At 34.3% G+C, this 18271-nt stretch overlaps 1 protein-coding gene across 1 annotated transcript in view; it reads left to right on the top strand.

Annotated features, from left to right (window-relative positions):
* LOC110712633 (U3 small nucleolar RNA-associated protein 21 homolog) overlaps positions 1 to 16940 on the top strand; it is a 38563-nt gene extending 21623 nt beyond the window's left edge. The window contains exons 9-19 of the mRNA XM_021891106.1: positions 3972 to 4044; positions 4982 to 5047; positions 7662 to 7704; positions 8598 to 8737; positions 10581 to 10793; positions 12081 to 12165; positions 12275 to 12569; positions 14400 to 14658; positions 14794 to 15013; positions 15555 to 15772; positions 16444 to 16940. Of these exons, the coding sequence (XP_021746798.1) occupies positions 3972 to 4044; positions 4982 to 5047; positions 7662 to 7704; positions 8598 to 8737; positions 10581 to 10793; positions 12081 to 12165; positions 12275 to 12569; positions 14400 to 14658; positions 14794 to 15013; positions 15555 to 15772; positions 16444 to 16593 (1762 nt within the window). The 3' untranslated portion in view covers positions 16594 to 16940. The remainder of the gene's footprint in view (positions 1 to 3971; positions 4045 to 4981; positions 5048 to 7661; positions 7705 to 8597; positions 8738 to 10580; positions 10794 to 12080; positions 12166 to 12274; positions 12570 to 14399; positions 14659 to 14793; positions 15014 to 15554; positions 15773 to 16443) is intronic.
* Positions 16941 to 18271: the final 1331 nt, after the last annotated feature.

Below are 18271 nucleotides of genomic sequence, written 5' to 3'. Positions count from 1 at the left end.
TCATTGATTTTGCACTTTGTCATATGCTATTTATTTTTTGCACGTTATAATGTATTTGTTACTTTAAAAATTCATATTGCCCTCACTTATAGAATTAAAGGGTGTAGTAAATTTCAATGTAACATTTATGTAAAACTGTAAGAGAGTAATTGTAAAAAACTACCTCTTTCATATCAGAGAATTATTTAATAACTACCAAGTATGAGGTTTGTGTAAATTATTCCGCCAAACTCTTATGATTTAAAAATTCCCAAGTATACCCTTTGGTTAAGAAAGTAACTCAAACTCCCTTAGAAAAGCCCTTATTTAGGAGAGGAAGCTATTTCTATTTGTTCTATGGCAATGAAGAAAATGTTCAGACGCTGTTAATTGTGCCTGTAAAACTAGCTCCCCCACCCATGTTCTTCTGGGTTGGGATGACTAGTAGGTAGGGTATCACACATAAAGAGAAGTAGAACTAAAGCTTCGATACAAACTAATTTTTACCTGTGTAATGACTCGAATGATGGCATATTGTTAGGATTGAGAATTTAAAATCTAAACAGGTTGTTTTTAATATCTTTATTTTTTCATCTGGTCACCTGCTTTTGTCCCCCCCCCCCCCCCCCCCAATTTGCGTGAAATAGTGTTTGAAATTCGATCTATATGATGAGTTTTCATGTTCAGATTGCATGTTCCATGTTGTAGAATTTGCTGTTAAATTCCATTTACAACTTGGTCATGGTTTTGTCCCTCTTTTGTTTTAAGAATAAATCTGAAAGACCATTGTAGAGATTAAGGATTTCAAAAAAATTCTTTTGAGGACCTCCAAGTGGGTTAATATAGATTTTGAGGCCAAATAGCGAGCAAAGAATCAAAGGGCTTCTACTCAATTTTCAAAACTTGTTAGAAGTTAAAATTAGGTTGAGCTGATCTTTCTTCATCTGGTAAGAGCTGATCATATTTCTTTAGATGATAGTTAAATAAATATTTTAGGTTATGGTCACTTGATATAACTGTTAGGGGAAGACTCTCTTGAGAACCCATCTAATATATGAGAACTCTTTCATACGTGAGAACACTCTCATGTTCTAAATTTTACTCGTATGCGTTAAATTATTGCTCACATGTTCTAAATCTTAAGTTATTTGTTCTAAATTTAACTTATATGATTCAAAAATTGTGTTCTTAGATTTTTATTCATATGTTTTAGATTTTAAATCATACTCCCTTTGTTTTAAATACTTGCTCTTCTTTCCTTTTGCGGCCGTTTGTTAAATACTTGCTCCATTTCCTTATTTGGAAACCTTTTATAATATTTAATTCATTTCTTTCAACTAGTGGGACCTAAATATTATTACTTTTATATTCACTATCCTCCAATTTACCTTCCACTAACCCCACTATCTCTATATTTTATTATTTTCTCCAATTTCTCCTAAAATCCGCGCATGGAGAAATGGAGTTAGTATTTAAAAACGGAGGGAGTATGTTTTAAATTTTACTCATATGTTCTAAATTTTACATAAGGTATTCTAAGATTTTACTCGTATGTATAAATTCTAAATTAGTTATTCTAAACATTTACTCACATGTTCTAAATCTTAAATCAAATGTTATATATTTTTATTCAAATGTTCTTAATTTTAAATAAGATTTTTTAAAATTTTGCATAATAACTAAATTTAAAATCAGATGTTCTAAATTATTACATACGTAGATGTTCTAGAGTTAAACTGATGTGTTATAAATTTTAAATCACGTGTTCTAAATATTTAATCATGTGTTCTAAATTTTAACTCATATGTTCTAAATTTTAGATCAATCCTCATATAAGTATGATATCTCACATATGGATCCATTCTTACTGGATCCCTCCCCTATATATATAAAAGGGATGGAGATTGGAGTATGAAAGAAATATGCAAAGTTAATTGTTTTTTAAATATTATCGTATAGACGGTGTATTCTATTCACTTGATTTTCACACATTTGAACTTATGATATGGTTATAATCCTAATTATTTCTCCTTTAACATCAAATATAAACAAATCTTCATTTGCAAGGGTACAAAATGTACCATAGATTAGGGAAAGTTTCCCCTTTCACTGTACTTAATCGTTGCATTGTTGTATATGAAAAAACTAGACCACTTTGACGTGGATGTGTTGCTGGTATATATTTTAAGTTCTGTTTCATTTTCTTTTAAAGGTCAAATACTCAAATTGAGTTTAGGAACTACTTGGTTTACGGGTTGGGGAAAAAATGTCACCAAGACAGGAAGGGGAAAAGCCCTTTTATTTATTATAAAGGAAATAGGGATTTAAGTTTGGGAAATTCTCTTTGGTAGTCCTCTTCAAATTGCGTAATTCCAATGTTAGCCATTTTTTCATTCGATTCTCAATGGTAGCCCTCTACTTTAATTGTTTTACAATCATAACCTTATTGATGATTTTTCCATTGCATTTCCGTGAAATCTAACTAGGTCAACTATTTTAATTGAATAATTAAAAGTAAAATTATTTAAAAAATAAAATAAAATACCCCTACCCATAACCTTCATTGTCAACCCATTGACAATCACCCTAACCCCTTACCTCCATTGTCAACCCCAGCTGGCCACCTTCAATCAACACCACCATTGGTCACCGTCAACCGACACTCCCTTCCCTTCGCTCACCTTCGACCAACCCTCATGTTGGCAATTCAAATCAAACCCCACGACCTGACCCCCAACCCGACTCTTTCTCTCTCCCCAAAACCTGACCCCAACCCGTCTGCTACCCCTACCATCGACCAACACCTTACCAGCTCCCTCCCTACCACCATTCTTGACAGGGGCGATTCATGGGTCAAGTCTTGCTTGCTGAATGTGGGTTGATTTATTGGAAAGTTTGTCGATGAGAAGATGGGTTGGTTTTTCATGGGTTGCCAGTTTTGCGGGTGGGTTTTGGTTGGTGGTGGATTGGTGGTTTTCGTAGATTGGGGGGTTTCGTGGGTGGGAGGAGAGGATTTTTCGTGGTTTATTTTGAGGTGGGTGGTGGCAGATTTCGTGGTGGGTTTTGGGGTGGGTGGTGGCCGATTTTGGGAGAGGTTGTTGCAATGGAGTGAAGGGGTGACTGCAGACGTAGGGGAAAGGGTGGCTGGGCTTATGGTGGGGGAGCAGTAGTTTTAATTTTTATATATATTTTATGCATTATTATTTTTTTAAAGTTTACCTTAGTTTATAATAAGGTTAGATATAAAAAAAATTTAATGGAAAAACATAATTTAGGTTGCGGTTGAGAATTTGAAAGTTTAGGGCTACCATTGAGAATCGAAATAAAAATTTGCTATACCATTGGAATTACACAATAGTAGAAGGCTACCATTGAGAATTTCCCTTTAAATATTTATGTATGGTCTATGATTTTAATTTTAATTCCACAACCCATAATCTCTCCTTGTGCATATCTTCACTGAAAACCCCTTATTGCTCATATAGCTCATTGTGGTTCATCATTATTCCATAAATTGATTTCTGTCCATATCCTAACTTAAAACACCCTATTGCTCCTACAGCCCAATCCTTATTGTGGTTCATCTTTATTTCTTTAATTGATCTCTGATATGTTGTACATTACATTATCTTAAAACCCATTCTCTATCAGCCAAGTACTACTGGACCGTGGCTACTAGATATACTGCTGCTTAGCTGTTCTACTTCGGTGAGAAGTTGGGTGGGGAGCGTATGGAAAATTGATGACCGGTTTGCCTATATCCCTGATATTTAAGTGTTGGAGATCCAGGTCTAGTGAGAATCCCTATGGGTTGATCAATTGATGTGGATATTGGAGTCAGCACAATGGCCATATTCATTTGATTTTTCAATTTAAAAAAAGTAAAATATGGCATTATGACTAATCTAAACTTTTATGACTATAATTTATTTGTATACCCACTCTATTGTATTATTGGTGCTTTACAAGTTCAAACATATCTCTTATTGCAGGTTTTATGCAAATGGGAGACACATTTTATCTGCTGGCCAGGACCGAGCTTTCAGGCTTTTTTCTGTAGTCCAGGTTGATAGCTTCTTAATTTTTATCCGCCTGTCATGTATTCTCTAGGGTTGTACTATCCTAAGTATGGTGCTATTTGCCTGTTATCTTCATTAAAGTAGATTAGCAATATTCTTTACAGCTGTTAGTTCATCAGTTGTCGCTGTGTACAAGCAGCAATTAGTCGTGGGTACTGAGTTCTTGGTAGGTTCAAAAGGACATGACAAAGCTTTAAGCTGATTTTTTTCCAATGTAGTTCCTCACCTTTATTATGCTTTGGATAGACAATAAGTGACAGGAACACTCATAGGTGGAGTTACTAATTATTAAAAATGATTTTCTTGCAACTCAGAGTGGATGCTCTGGTTGGCATTTTGTGGGTAAAGTTGACACTAGGTTTTTCTTTTGTTGTCTTAGGTCTATTGACAGTAGCTTTGAGGGTAAACATGCAGCAGATGTGTTCATCTTGGCTTCAATTGAGTGGATTTTATCGATTCATAGATTGTGAAATATAATAGTTGCTAGTCAGCCCATCTATCATTGATTGATAAATTATTCCCAGTTTGATTCTGGTATTGTACATATGATTGATATGAGCAATAATAAATTTTCCAATGTCTGTTTAGTAAAATCTGATCAAGATTGTTTTCTAGCATATTAAGTTGGGTATTGCTTCTCTGTTATAAAGTGTAATTATAATAATTTGTAGGAGCTTTTCTGGAAATATGTATGTTGAGGCCTAGTTTTGAACTCTGTTTTGTTGTTCTCTCTGTATATCCTTCTTCATAATCAGTTAATCACCATCTTGATAGCTACATTTTTGAAATGTTGATTTGATATCATGAAGGAGTAATTGGGTGTTATGTAATTGGCTGCATATTTTTGTTTTTAAATAGTCTTTCTGAAAGAGTTAGTGGTTGTCACCATCTATATTATGGCTGAACGTTTTGGCTATGATCAGGATCAACAAAGTAGGGAGCTTTCACAGCGTCATGTGGCTAAAAGAGCCAAGAAACTCAGGATAAAGGTATAAATGCTATTCACCTATATTGACTTGTTTCAATTCTTCTGAATTGTCTACATAATATTGACTCCTATATGCTTCTTGTTGTTTTTTTTTTTTTTTTTAAAATTTTTTTTTTAATTTTTTTTTTTATTTCTTGTTTTTTATGTTGGCTGCGGAAGAAATACAGGAGAATGTTTTCTAAGATGAACATTTGAATATTAAAATAATCAACAATAACAGTGACTGTAGCAAGCCATTAAAGATCTTGCAAGGGCAATGTTTAGGTAATTGGTAGCAATTGGGCATTTCATGATGATCTATAATATAAAAGTAGATTTTTGAAAGATAATTGGTAGCAGTTGGGCATTTCATGATATTAGAACTCTAAGAGACATCATGCTACCGCCATGTGCACGTTCCTTCAATGTGATTTGGCTCCACATGAATATTATGTGTCACCATATATGTCATCACTTAATACCCTTAAACTCTTCATATGTGTAACCTTCAAATTTAATTTTCAATAGAATGTAACTTAAAAGTGATTGCACAATAATCTACAATTTAATTTGTAAGACATTAATCACACAATAGTGGTTGTTGATTCCTTGGATGCTAATTTTCTAGATTTAATACCATTCAAGCAATTGTACAAAGTAATATTTAAATAAGTTGTTATTTTATCATGTGAAGTGAAATGAATAAAAACTAGCACCCATTAATCTTAAATTTATTATTATATTTTTTATTCACCTATAAATATTGTTGAACATTAACCTTATAAATTTAATTTTGATCAAATTTTACAAATTTATAGTAATTCGGGGCATTGCCAGTTGTTATTGATTTGATGCTATGGATATGTACATTTGCTAAACACTATGAGCCTGTTATCACAATCCCTTTTTTTGATGGTTAGAATGTGAGGGCGGTAATTGTTTCTCTGTAGCTAGAGAACAAGCCTTAGACGGTGATTTTGAGGGTGCCTGGTTGGCACAAATGTGAGTAAATGAGCACGAATTTGTGTTAAAATAACACTAGGGACAGATCAAAAGATTAATTCCTTGCTGACTTTAGTGCTAATGAATGTTCAAACTAGCTGGGAAGGCTTTTCATTGTCAATACTTAATACCCTTGCAAAGAGACTGATAGGTGTTTGCTTTGATATCTTGTTGCATACCTATCATACTTCAAGAAGATATGAATTTTGTTTTTTTCTAGGATCAACAAGAAAGAGTGCTAAAAATGCGTGAGTGCATGATTCTAAATACAATGCAAAATAGGCGGCTTCTAGCACTTATTTAACATAACATGTAATCTCCTGCCCCTCTCTGCAGTTGTACATCTTGTAGAAATTAGCAGGTCATATCTGCAAGGGCTATCCCTTTTACAAGTCCGCCTATCTAATTTTGATTGGTTAATGTGTGAATAATTTTATTCAACTCCTTGTTGAAATTACGTTTGTTTAAGTGAATACTGCATTGGAAAAGTTTGTACTGTAAGAGTTTACCATGTTTGTCCAACGTTCATGTATGCATTTATTACCCAATCTAGTTCAGGTGCCGGCACAGGATATGGGTTGGGTTAGACCTGACATGAGGAAAACTAACTTTGCAACAAATCAAGAGGAAGGTCTGAGAATCTGTCATTGGTTTTGATTTTTGAAAACCTTGAAATCTGAAAATGTGGGAGGGGGAGAGAGATAGAGACTTTCCTCATGTGCTTGTACTCTAACTATGCATCTTGGAACACATTTCTTTTGATAAAAAAAAATCCTCCTTTTTCTCTCTTTAATTGTGTGTATTTTGTAGGAAAATTTGAAAAATACCACCATTTGTTGTCGTCGTTTTGTACAATACCACCTCAAGTTTTTTTAATTGTATTTTACCACCTAGTTTTATCAAACACTAAAAACTACCACCACCCTTTTGCCCAACTCTCGTATATGATGTCACGGTGGATCCCATTACCAATTGTTCCTCCTCGATTATCACCTCTGTTCTTTCTTCTTCTTCCTCTGTCAAATTTTATTATCAATTTGCAAATTAATTAGGCGTTTTTTGGGGGTTTTTATTCGCTAATTTGTTCTTCAAGCCAAACGACAATGCAAAATCGAGGGTATAATTGGTTAATTAGGATGACTAGAGAAGAAGAAAGGTGAAATTCGAAAGAAAATTTGTTAGTGGCCTTTTATGTTCTATAGTAGCTTTTGTGTAATGCAAGTTTTATTTACTCAAGTAATTTGGAAGTCTACTAATCGTATCCCGAATCCTCAATTCTAGAATGTCTGACCCTCGGATCCACACCCAAGTTCAGCATCCAAAGTTCATTTCCTTCAAATTTAAAGATTTTGTTTTGAGGCTGCCCCAGTTATCCTCCATGATAAACAAATTTCGTTTGTCATAGAGAAAAATAAAAAACCCTTGTAGCAGTTTTGCCTTAAAACCGCTACTTGACCGCAAAATTACACTTTTTTCCCTGTGATAAACAAGTTTTGTTTATCACGGAGATAAACTTGTATTTTCTCTTTTATTTTTTGCTTTAATTATTGATCTTGATTATCTGCTTGCATCTGATATATAATGTATATTGCGTTCACCTTGTCGCTTCATTGTTCTTTGTACTGTCTTGGTAGGAAGAGGATATAAAGCTGAAGCCTGTTATTGCATTTGATTGTGGTAAGTTGCTCTCTCTCTCTCTCTCTCTCTCTCTCTCTCTCTCTCTCTCTCTCTTACTCATTCTCTATCTCGTACAAAATCAACACATGTATTTCTTTTCATGTCCAACTTACTATAGAGATCAGTGAAGATGGGATGAATTCTATTTTCTAATGTTTTTTCACTAATTGCCCCCTTATTACTTTCTGCCCTCATCGGGTTACAGGTTTCTGATGTTAGTAAAATATGATTAAAGGCTTAAAGCTAGTATAAGAGAAATGTAAAAGGTTGCAACTAATAAAATCCGAGGAACTATATAGATCTTGCTTTCTGTTATTTATTATGTAAAGTTGTTTATGTAGAAGCTTGCTGCTCTTCAAATCTCTAATGTGTTAGTAAGATGCATTGTTCCATGCCCCTTGTCTTTTAATTGATGAAGAATCTTGTTTGCTAATTTTGCTTGGTTTGAGTCTTTGTAATTGCGGGGTACAAGGAACTGGTTTAAGTCTATAATTGCTGGGTACAAGGAATTGCTTGTGGATGAATCCTTTTTTGACAAATGACTAATACAGTATATATTAATTTGGCAAAATATGATTAATTTGTTCATTTTTAGACAAAAACTTTTTGGTGCAACTATTGTGTGATTGTCAAAAAATTACTCTAGTAATTTTAAAATCATTACTTTACGTAACCGGTTACTTTTTTTTTTGGTATTTGGACCACAGTGTATGTTTGAGTATATGAGATTTGATATTTGTTAATTGTCATAGTGTTTTATATCTTTTGTTTATCTACTGGTGTATCTGAAGATTCTGAACTCCCCATGCCTTTATAATCGTGGTGCCCACACTGGCTTGTTTTATTACTGCTATGTTCATATTGTTATTCATGTTGCTAAAACCACTGTTCAGCTGAAATTAGGGAGCGTGATTGGTGCAATGTGGTTACTTGTCATGTGGACACAGCTGAGGCATATGTGTGGAGACTGCAGAATTTTGTGCTTGGAGAGCACATATTGAATCCTTCAGAAGAAAATCGTACTCCAGTTAAGGTATTGAGATTGTGCTCCCCTCATCTCTCTCTCTCTCACATACACAACACACACACACACATGCGCACGCACAATCACAACCACAATGAAATGTGGTTTACATAACAAGAGGGTAAATAAATCCAGTGATGTTGAATCTTGGACCATATCACTATGAGTTTACTCTCTCTGTTTTTTCTTATAGATGCATCACTTCAACTTTTTTCGTTTTTGTTTTTTGGGATTTAAATGTTTTTATTTTTTTATTTTTTTTTTAACTTATTATTTTTTTATTCACTTACAAATTTGGTAACTTTATACCATTTCTCTTTCTTTCATAAAGCCCCACTCAAAATATTTTATTATTTTTCTTTCTTTCTTTCTTTGTCCTTGAAAAAAAACTGCACTCTCTCACATACTATCTCTTTTATAGTCCCTATTCATTTTCCCACTGGCATAATATAATATTAGATCAAGTCAACTCCCAAAAATTTGTGTAAATGCAATTGATGCACTTTTTTTAATTTAGGAAAAATACACTTTTGATAATCCCAAATTAGCCTGTTTTACTTTAAATAATCTCAACTTTTGATTATTTTGCAATAATCCCAACTTTCAACTCCGTTCTCCTCCAACAATCTCAAACTGGTCAACAAAAGGCAAAAGCCTATAATTGTAGGTTACTTGACATGTGTTGATGATACATGAGTGGTTAAAAAATGAATAAAAAATTAAAAAAAAAATGAAAATAAATTAATTAAAAAAAGAAAAAAATAAATTAAAACTCCCTAACCACCAGCCACCAACGGTGGCCTTCTCCCCACCCAACCAACTACGTCGCCAAACCACCTCAAACACCGGGAATCGGCCCCCCCACCCTAACCCCACCTCAGAAACCGCCATCACCCCTCACAGCATCGATACTGTAACAATTCCCTCCCTAATGCAACCCCCTAAATGGACCCCCTCCCTTTCCACACCACCAAAATCGACCGTTCCTCCCTTCCCTCAACCCAGAAACCTTTTCCCTTCCCTCAACTCTGAAACTGACCTTCTCCTTTCCCCAACTTAGCTTCGAAATCTGCCCCAAGCTCCCAACATTGCTTACAATTTCGGGGCTAAGTTAATCGGGGTGGAGATGTCAGAAATTGGTGGTGGGCGTCGGAAAACGAAAATTTGGGTCGGAAATTGAGCTGGGCTAGGGAGGGCGTGGCCATCGGTGGTGGTCATGGCAGGCTTGGGGTTTGTTTTTTTTTTTTTTTTTTTTTTTTCTTTTACAAAAATAACTTCTTTTTATAAAAACTTTAACCCTTCTCTAGGTTACCGGTAAATTGAAGAAAGAAAACGCAGGTGAAAGTTGGGATTATCTGAAGTAAATTGGGCAAAGTTGAGATTGTTAAAGTGTATTCTTCCTTCTATTTATTACTTTGTTTTGTTTTAAAGCTTGCAACACACTTTTGGGTGTCATTGACCTTCTTGAATTCATATAGATAGTTTGACAAAAGTTAATGAGCAAGTAATTGTTGAATTTTTTATTTTATTCATTTATTTATATTTTTTTTGGGAGAGGGGGGGGGGGAATTGTTTCAGTCATACTTGAAAAATTTGTGGATGATATTTCTTTCATTTGTTGGATTAGTTAGTTTTATCATACCATAAACCTGTACAGAATAATGGATTCTGCTATGAAAATGCTGTTGTTATAGTATTTTATGAGCTGTGCTGAATTACCTGGATAAACTATGACGCTTTCTTCAGTTTTCTTAAAATATTTCTAATTTTCAACTAGCTCTTTGTCTTCCATCCTTTGCTATCTTGCTTGTTCTTTGGATGTATCCTGTGACATTTTAACAATAATCTTCAGGCTTGTACTATCAGTGCATGTGGAAACTTTGCTGTTCTTGGGACAGCAGGTGGTTGGATTGAGCGATTTAATCTCCAGTCTGGGCTGAGCCGAGGTATTTACTTGGATAAGTCTGAAAGAAGGAGCTGTGGCCATTATGGAGAAGTTGTTGGAGTAGCCTGTGATTCAACAAATACATTGATGATCAGCGCAGGATATCATGGTGATATAAAGGTATATATACTTCTTCAAATTTAGTTTTTTTAATAACTTCCAATAGGCACCAGATTATGCCGAAAAAGTACCTTTACCTGAAACTGATATGGCTGGGCCTATACTCCTATTTGATAAGTTTTGGTCATTCCTTGTTTGCAAAATTTTCCTTTCTAAAAAACTGAAGAACTTTTCACAGTGGATGTATTTGCATGATATCAGCAATCATATTTCTTTGGTAGAGTTTTTCTATGAACGCATACATCTATGCCTGATTTATTCCTTATATTGTGCACTGGTTTTGTTATCTTAGGTATTTCTAAGCTTCCAATACTAGGCGTTCACCCATGTTCTGGCCTTGTAATAAAGTTAACATCATCTTCTTATCTCTCTAAATTAAATTTTGCTGAACTTTCTCCTCTTTTTGTGAGCTGAGAGGGAGAGGGGCGGGGGTGTTGGGAGTGGGCTTGTGATACAGTTTCCACTTTAAAAAAAAAATCGTTTTGAATTTAGAATCTGGATACAATTGTTATAGAGGGGCCAGGGATGATCATCATGTTTATGAATGTCTAGCCTTTAAACCCCATGTGATGCATGGGGCTAAATCTATGGAGAATAAGAATATAAAACTATGTTTGGCTTAAGGTATTCTTTTTCCTGGCTGTACCTGGTTACATGATGTATGGATCTAATTTAAAGCGATATATGGCCAAAATTTATTAATTATAATTTAATCCCGGATATGGCCAAAGTTATGCTCTCTTCAATCCTATTTCTTCTTCTTATTTAGAATCAGGAAGTAAATAATGAAATAAAAATCTTTATGAGAGACAAATATATAATAGTGACTCTAAATTTTACATTAAATAATCTCACTTTTCAAAACAAAAAAAAATTAAGAAAGAAAAAGACAAGGTAATTAATGTGGCAATCGGGAAAAAGAATGATGATTAATGTCGAGAGATAGGTGGTGTATGTTTTGATGTGGAGCAATAATGAATGAACTAATAAGAATAAACAAAGAACACCAAGATTTATGTGGTTCGGTCTACTCCTTTAGCCGGGGATTCGAGAGTTTTTTATCTCTATAATGGAGAAAACAGAGGAACATACAAGGAATCCTAATAATTAAACGGCTTAAAGATGTAAAGGTGTTAACAATATGATCATTCACATCACTATTCATATTTGTGTTGGCAATTGATATGCGGAAAGATTTTCTTCATCAATGATACGTATGTCATTTTCTTGCTTTCTACTGTGATGATTTGGGTTCTGCATAAATTTTCCTAAAGGATTGTGTTGCAGGTATGGAATTTCAGGGGACGTGAGCTGAACTCCAGATGGGAAGTGGGATGTCCCGTGGTGAAGATAGTTTATCATAGACCCAATGGTAAGTGTACATTTGTTTCTTTTAGTTAATTATACCAACTGTTATTTTTGTCTTTCATTCCTCTTTGTATGTTCCATTGAATTTGATTGCAGGATTCCAATTCTTTCAGGGTTGTTAGCTACTGTTGCTGATGATCTAGTGATCCGTATATATGATGTTGTGGCTCTAAGGATGGTCCGGAAATTTGAAGGCCATAATGACCGTGTTACTGATTTGTGCTTTAGTGAGGATGGGAAATGGCTTTTATCGTCTAGCATGGATGGAACACTTAGGATTTGGGATGTTATTCTAGCTAGACAAATAGACGCAGTTCGGGTTGATGTGGCTATCACTGCACTGTCTTTGTCACCCAATATGGATGTTCTAGCAACTACTCATGTTGATCAAAATGGAGTCTACCTATGGTAAGAGGAGATGGCTTCCTTTTAGATGTCCACGTATGAAACTAACTGTAAAGAATCATGACCTTGCTACACTGTTCACTGATTTACTAGGCTTGTTTGATCAGCTTGTGATATTGACTTAGAAATAACTTTTAAAGATCTTCAGTAAAATATAGCTATCGGCTTTAGCTGTTAATAGTAATACAACCTCCGTTTCTTTTTATTTGCAACAACGAGGTTGACACGGAATCCTAGGTAAAAATTATTAAGGCTTGATTAGTAAATTATAGAGTATGTGATTTACTAGGTCGAAAAGAGAGTGGGGATGATTGCTAATCCACCATATCATCACCACCATCCACCACACCACCCACCAGTCACCCACTTGTACCCCACCTTAACCACCGAAGCAATTTGAAACCCCAATTGCACCCACCACACCTCCACTGAGATCCCAAAACTCACTTCTTACTCAATCGAAACCCCAGTAGATATCCCAAAACCCGCCATCCTACCCATCACACACCAACCAGTAATAATGAAATCATTGTCTTGCATCTTGAATTCGAACATTTTCTGTCAAAAATTAGCCCTAATTTTTTCCCCACTTTGATATTTTAGATGTAAAACTCAAAGTTTAATTTGATTGAAATTAAACACCAAAAAAAAAACTCTATGAGAATTGTCGAAAATAGTTGGAGCCTGAATTTCTGGCGACAAAAGACCACTGTTAGCTGGTGACTGCGTCAATGTGAGTTTACAGTGCGGATCAACTGGGTTCTAGCACTGTGAGAAGGATGGTTTCAAGTGGGAGGTAAATCAAACACCGCAAAGAGTTGCAGGCTAGGGTACAGTGCAATTGAAATTTGCCATGGCTGCTGTCCATATGAGATTTGCAGGTTAGGGGGGGGGGATGTGGAGGTGGTGGTGTTTGTGAGGGTTAAGGAAATATGCTGATGGTGGTGTGGTGGTTGTGAGAGAAAAGTGAAGAGAGAGAAAAGTGGTGGTGGTGGCTGGGAAGGAGGAAAGAAAGAGCGTGTATCAAGGTTTTAAAATTTTAATGAAGGATGAATTAAGTTAGGTTATAACATTTGATTAAATTTGCTAATTGAATCAACATAAGCTGTTGATAATTTCATTTAAAAATTTACTAAAGGAAGGAAAGTTTTATTATTGCATGTAATGTGTACTTTCCATGTATAGTATACTTCCTCCGTTTCTATTTAGTTGACGCGTTTTATTTAGGCACACATATTAAGGAGAGGAGAGAGAGTGAGAGAATGAAAAAGCAAGTGGGGTAGCTTGTAAATGCAAGGTAAAAATTTACCCCAAAAGGAAATGTGTCAACTAAAGAAAAAATATCCTAAAAAGGAATACATGTCAACTAAAAAGAAACGGAGGTAGTATGTTGCAAGTAAAAAGAAACGGAGGTAGTATGACCAATAAGCTGCTTCAATTAGCTTTAATTTCCTCTACCAATTGAAAAGCCAATTACCTATCATTTATTTTGTTTATTTGACAAAGTTAAAAGCTTCTAGTATATGTTGCAAATAAAAAGAAACAGAGGTAGTATGACCAATGTGCTGTCCCACTTGTTTTTCCATTTTTTTCGCAACCAATTGAAAAACCATTTACCAATCATTTATTTTGGTTATTTGATAAAGTTAAAAGCTAAAAGCCAAATTCAGTCTAGAAGCTTCTTAAAAACATTTGCGAAAAAAGGTCCATGGGAATGCAAGGTCTACTAAGAACATTGTGGAAAGCAGGGGATGTTATTGTACAGTTTGCATTAATAATTGCAGGTCATGGCCAATCATTTGTTTTGGTGATATTTTTCTATGTGTGTTACAGGGTGAATCAGGCAATGTTCACAGGTTCATCTAGTATTGATTCTTATGTTAGTGGGAATGACATTCGACATATCAATTTGCCATCTATTAGTGCAGCTGAGGGAAATAAAGTGACTGATTTTGAGAAAAGAAATACCCACTGTTTACATGTTAAAGAGACTGGCATAATGCAATTCGACCAGAAAATTCCTGATTTGATTACACTTTCGCTCTTGCCTAAGACCCAGTGGCAAAGCCTGATCAATCTGGACATTATAAAGGTTTGTTTTCTCCCTTCTGATTAACACTACTAATAAAAATTTCTGGAAATACTTAAAGAGATGTTGATTTGTCATGATGCTTATTATATGATTACTTAGTATCTTGTGCTAATGTAAATCATTTGCGATTTCCAGGTTCGAAATAAGCCCATTGAACTTCCTAAGAAGCCTGAAAAAGCACCATTCTTTTTACCTTCAGTTCCATCTCTTTCAGGAGACATAATGTTTAAGCCTAGTGAGGAGACAAATGAAGAGTTGAAGGACAAAGATGCTGAGCAAAATTCTGATTATATGACTGATTTACTAGCATCGCCATTTTTGCAAGTGCTTCAGTCTGCAGTAGAATCTAAAAATTGTAAGTTTATACTTTTAATTGGCCTATCGCAGTACAAAGGTTGCTTTTATACCTCTGAGGAAGAGGAAACTATCATTGAAGTACACCCTATTTTATCTTCTATAACTGCTCTTTCCAAATAAGCACTATTTTCACCCAAGATTTAGCAATTAACGCTTTCATATGATGCATGAATCCAGCTTCAAGTTGTCGATGGCCACTTCCAGGCATTTTGTTTCTTTTTTTGGTCTAAGTTGATTGTCGTGCCTGTATACAACCACTCCTCTCTCAGGCTAAAAAGCTGAGATGGGAAGTAAAAAAGATAGTTACTCAGAAAATAAAAATATACGAAGTATAAAAGGGGATCTTGTGCAATTTTATTCCTGGTCTAACCAGGAAACTAAAAATTCATTCGAGCCATCTAGCTATTTTGCTAAATGTCTTTCATGACATGCAGAGTATATCTAGTATGTAGTTACATAACTATGTGAGTGGGCTTGGGTAGAATCAAATTATTAATATCCTTGGAGGACTTTGACGTCTAATCAGGATATTCTTGCAGTTTCAGCATTCACCGATTATATTAAGGGTCTTTCTCCATCTTCTTTGGATATGGAGCTTCGGATGATTCAAATTATAGATGATGATGGTGAGTTCTCAGGGCTCAGTAAAAGACCAGAATTGCTCTCACTTGACATGCTTTTGGATTACTTCATTCGCGAAATATCTTGCGGAAACAACTTTGAGTTTGTGCAGGCTGTTGTGAGATTGTTTCTAAAGGTTGGTTCCTGTCTTGGCTGATTTTATTTATCCTTGCATCTTGTGTTTTATACTGTTATTTATGAGGACCGTATATGTGGTTCTTTAGCAACTAGCACTTCTAATGTCCCAGCAATTTATTGGCAGCGTAGTGTGTAGTAACGGCCATGATCACTTCAGTTTATGTCCTCCAGCTGATTATTTTGATTTAACTTAATTTTGCTGAAAGTTGTTTAAAGAGGCTGAGAACAGAGCCAAAGTATCCCCCTTCCCCTCCCACACACAAGTTTAAGCAATATATTGACGTAGTTTGGAGAAAATAGCCATGATCATTTTGTTGTCCTTGGATAATTAATGTTGAATTTAACTTATTTCTTATGACAGTAAACCTATATTTGCTGATGGACATGGCCAAACATCCCCCAATACCCACAATTTTTTATTTTAAAATTTTTTACAGAATAAAAAAGAGAAAAGTATATATTTATGGCAGCATTGTTTGATGTTCTAGTTTTTTTTTTGAACGAAGAAGCTTAATTTTTTGGTTTACAGGGAAAATCCATTAGAAAACCTTAAAATAGTAGCTACACTTGAATATGTTTGTTTTAGCTTTCTTTTCATCTTTGTTGGAGATAAAAAGGCTATGTTGATGTAGATTTGTTTTGAAAGTTTTCATGAAATTTTCTTTGCAGATTCATGGGGAAACAGTGAGATGTCAATCACAACTACAGGATAAAGCACAAAAGCTATTAGAAACTCAGTGTGCAGTGTGGCAGCGAGTAGATAAATTGTTTCAGAATGCTCGATGTATGGTTGCATTCCTTAGCAATTCACAGTTTTGAGGTTGCTAGAATCAGGTTATTTTTCAGTCTACAATTTTGAGGCTAACAGAGTTAGAGCATTTAGTTCTTCTGTCCTTGTATTTAGGTGGAAGTCAACTGCCATAATATGTCCATAGAGGGTTGCAAATTCATAGCAATCTCATTGTCTCGGAAACTCTTATTGTATCATGTAAGATATGACTGATAGAAATTTGCTTTGTAGTGGCAACAAGATGTATGTAAAAGCTAATCTGCTTTAGCAATTTTGAATATGCAAATTTTGTGCTATTGTAATACTCCTAACGTTTTAAAATACTTGCTTCACTTTTCATTTCCGGCCGTTTTTAAATACTTGCCCTATTTCCTTATTTGAAAAGCTTTTACAATATTTATTTCATTTCTCTCAACTAGTGTACCCAACATATTTTATTAATTTCATCAATCTCCTCTAATTCTCTTACTTTTGCTTTTTATAATTTTTTTTTATTCTTTTACCAACTCTAATATCTCCATAATTTATAACTTTTTTTTATTTTCTTCTAGAAGTTCGTACATGGAGAAATGAAACAGAGGGAGTATGTTAGAACTTAGAAGCTCTCTAGTTGATTCGACTTTAGTTGAAGTGCATTTTAACTCCTTACATCCTCTTCCGTCAATAATAAAGTCTTAGTGTTAAAATGATTTAAAGGCTATTTCAACAAATGACATTTATACTATATATTAAAAGACGTTTATCTTGTTAAAGTTTATAAAATTGTTTATGTACCACTTCTTACACCCGTATTACACCACATCATCATTCAACAACCTCTACCATTATGCCACATCATCATTTAATTATCCAAATTAAATTAAAAATGTATACAAAGAGATTCAAACCTAAACTTCTTTGAATACAAGCCATAAGCATTACCATCTTAGCTAGAATTAAATTATAATCTATGTTTCGACATTTATATATTAATACATATAGTACAAGTATTAGAATGTAATATTAAAAAAAATAATCCAAAATGAGTTTTTGTAGTCATTGTTTTCAAATTTACCATGTAAGAAAATTATGAAGTATTTCTTTTAAAGCGTGTAATATAAAAACGAAATTATTCAAAGTATCACCCAGGGTAAAGCCCGGGTCACACACTAGTTGATTACTTTAAAAATTCACTAAATGCCTCAAAATTCACCAAATGTCACTGACAAACACTACAATGACACATCGTGTCATTAATTGCATATGAATGTTAGTTCCCCGTTAATGCAATTTTTATTTCACCAAATGCCACTACTTTGGAAAATTATTTCACCAAATGTCATTACTTTTTAAAATTCATACACACTAATAATTTATTTTAATGAATAAAAATAACTTTTTTCTCGATTTTCGTGACGAATATTGCTCGGGTAGAGTTTTGGGGTCATTTCTTTCTCTTTATGGATACAAATTAAGCTCGAAATTGGCAAAAAAACATCGTAATGCTCTGTTATGGGTGTCGAGAAATATCTCGATTAGCGTGTTGTCATTTTTTAACCATGAAAATTTATAGGGTTAAGTTTGGGGGTCATTTTGACTCTTTGTGATTTCAAATTAAGCTCAGAGTTGACAAAAAAAAAATGTATATGCTCCGTTTTGCAATTTTTATGGCAAAAAAATTATGAACTCGACATACAAAACGAGACATATATATTTTTTTTTTGTCAA

The sequence above is a fragment of the Chenopodium quinoa genome, unplaced genomic scaffold (genome assembly GCF_001683475.1).
Source record: "Chenopodium quinoa cultivar QQ74 unplaced genomic scaffold, ASM168347v1, whole genome shotgun sequence".
Lineage (NCBI taxonomy): Eukaryota > Viridiplantae > Streptophyta > Magnoliopsida > Caryophyllales > Amaranthaceae > Chenopodium > Chenopodium quinoa.
This window is presented reverse-complemented; position numbering and strand designations above follow the sequence as displayed.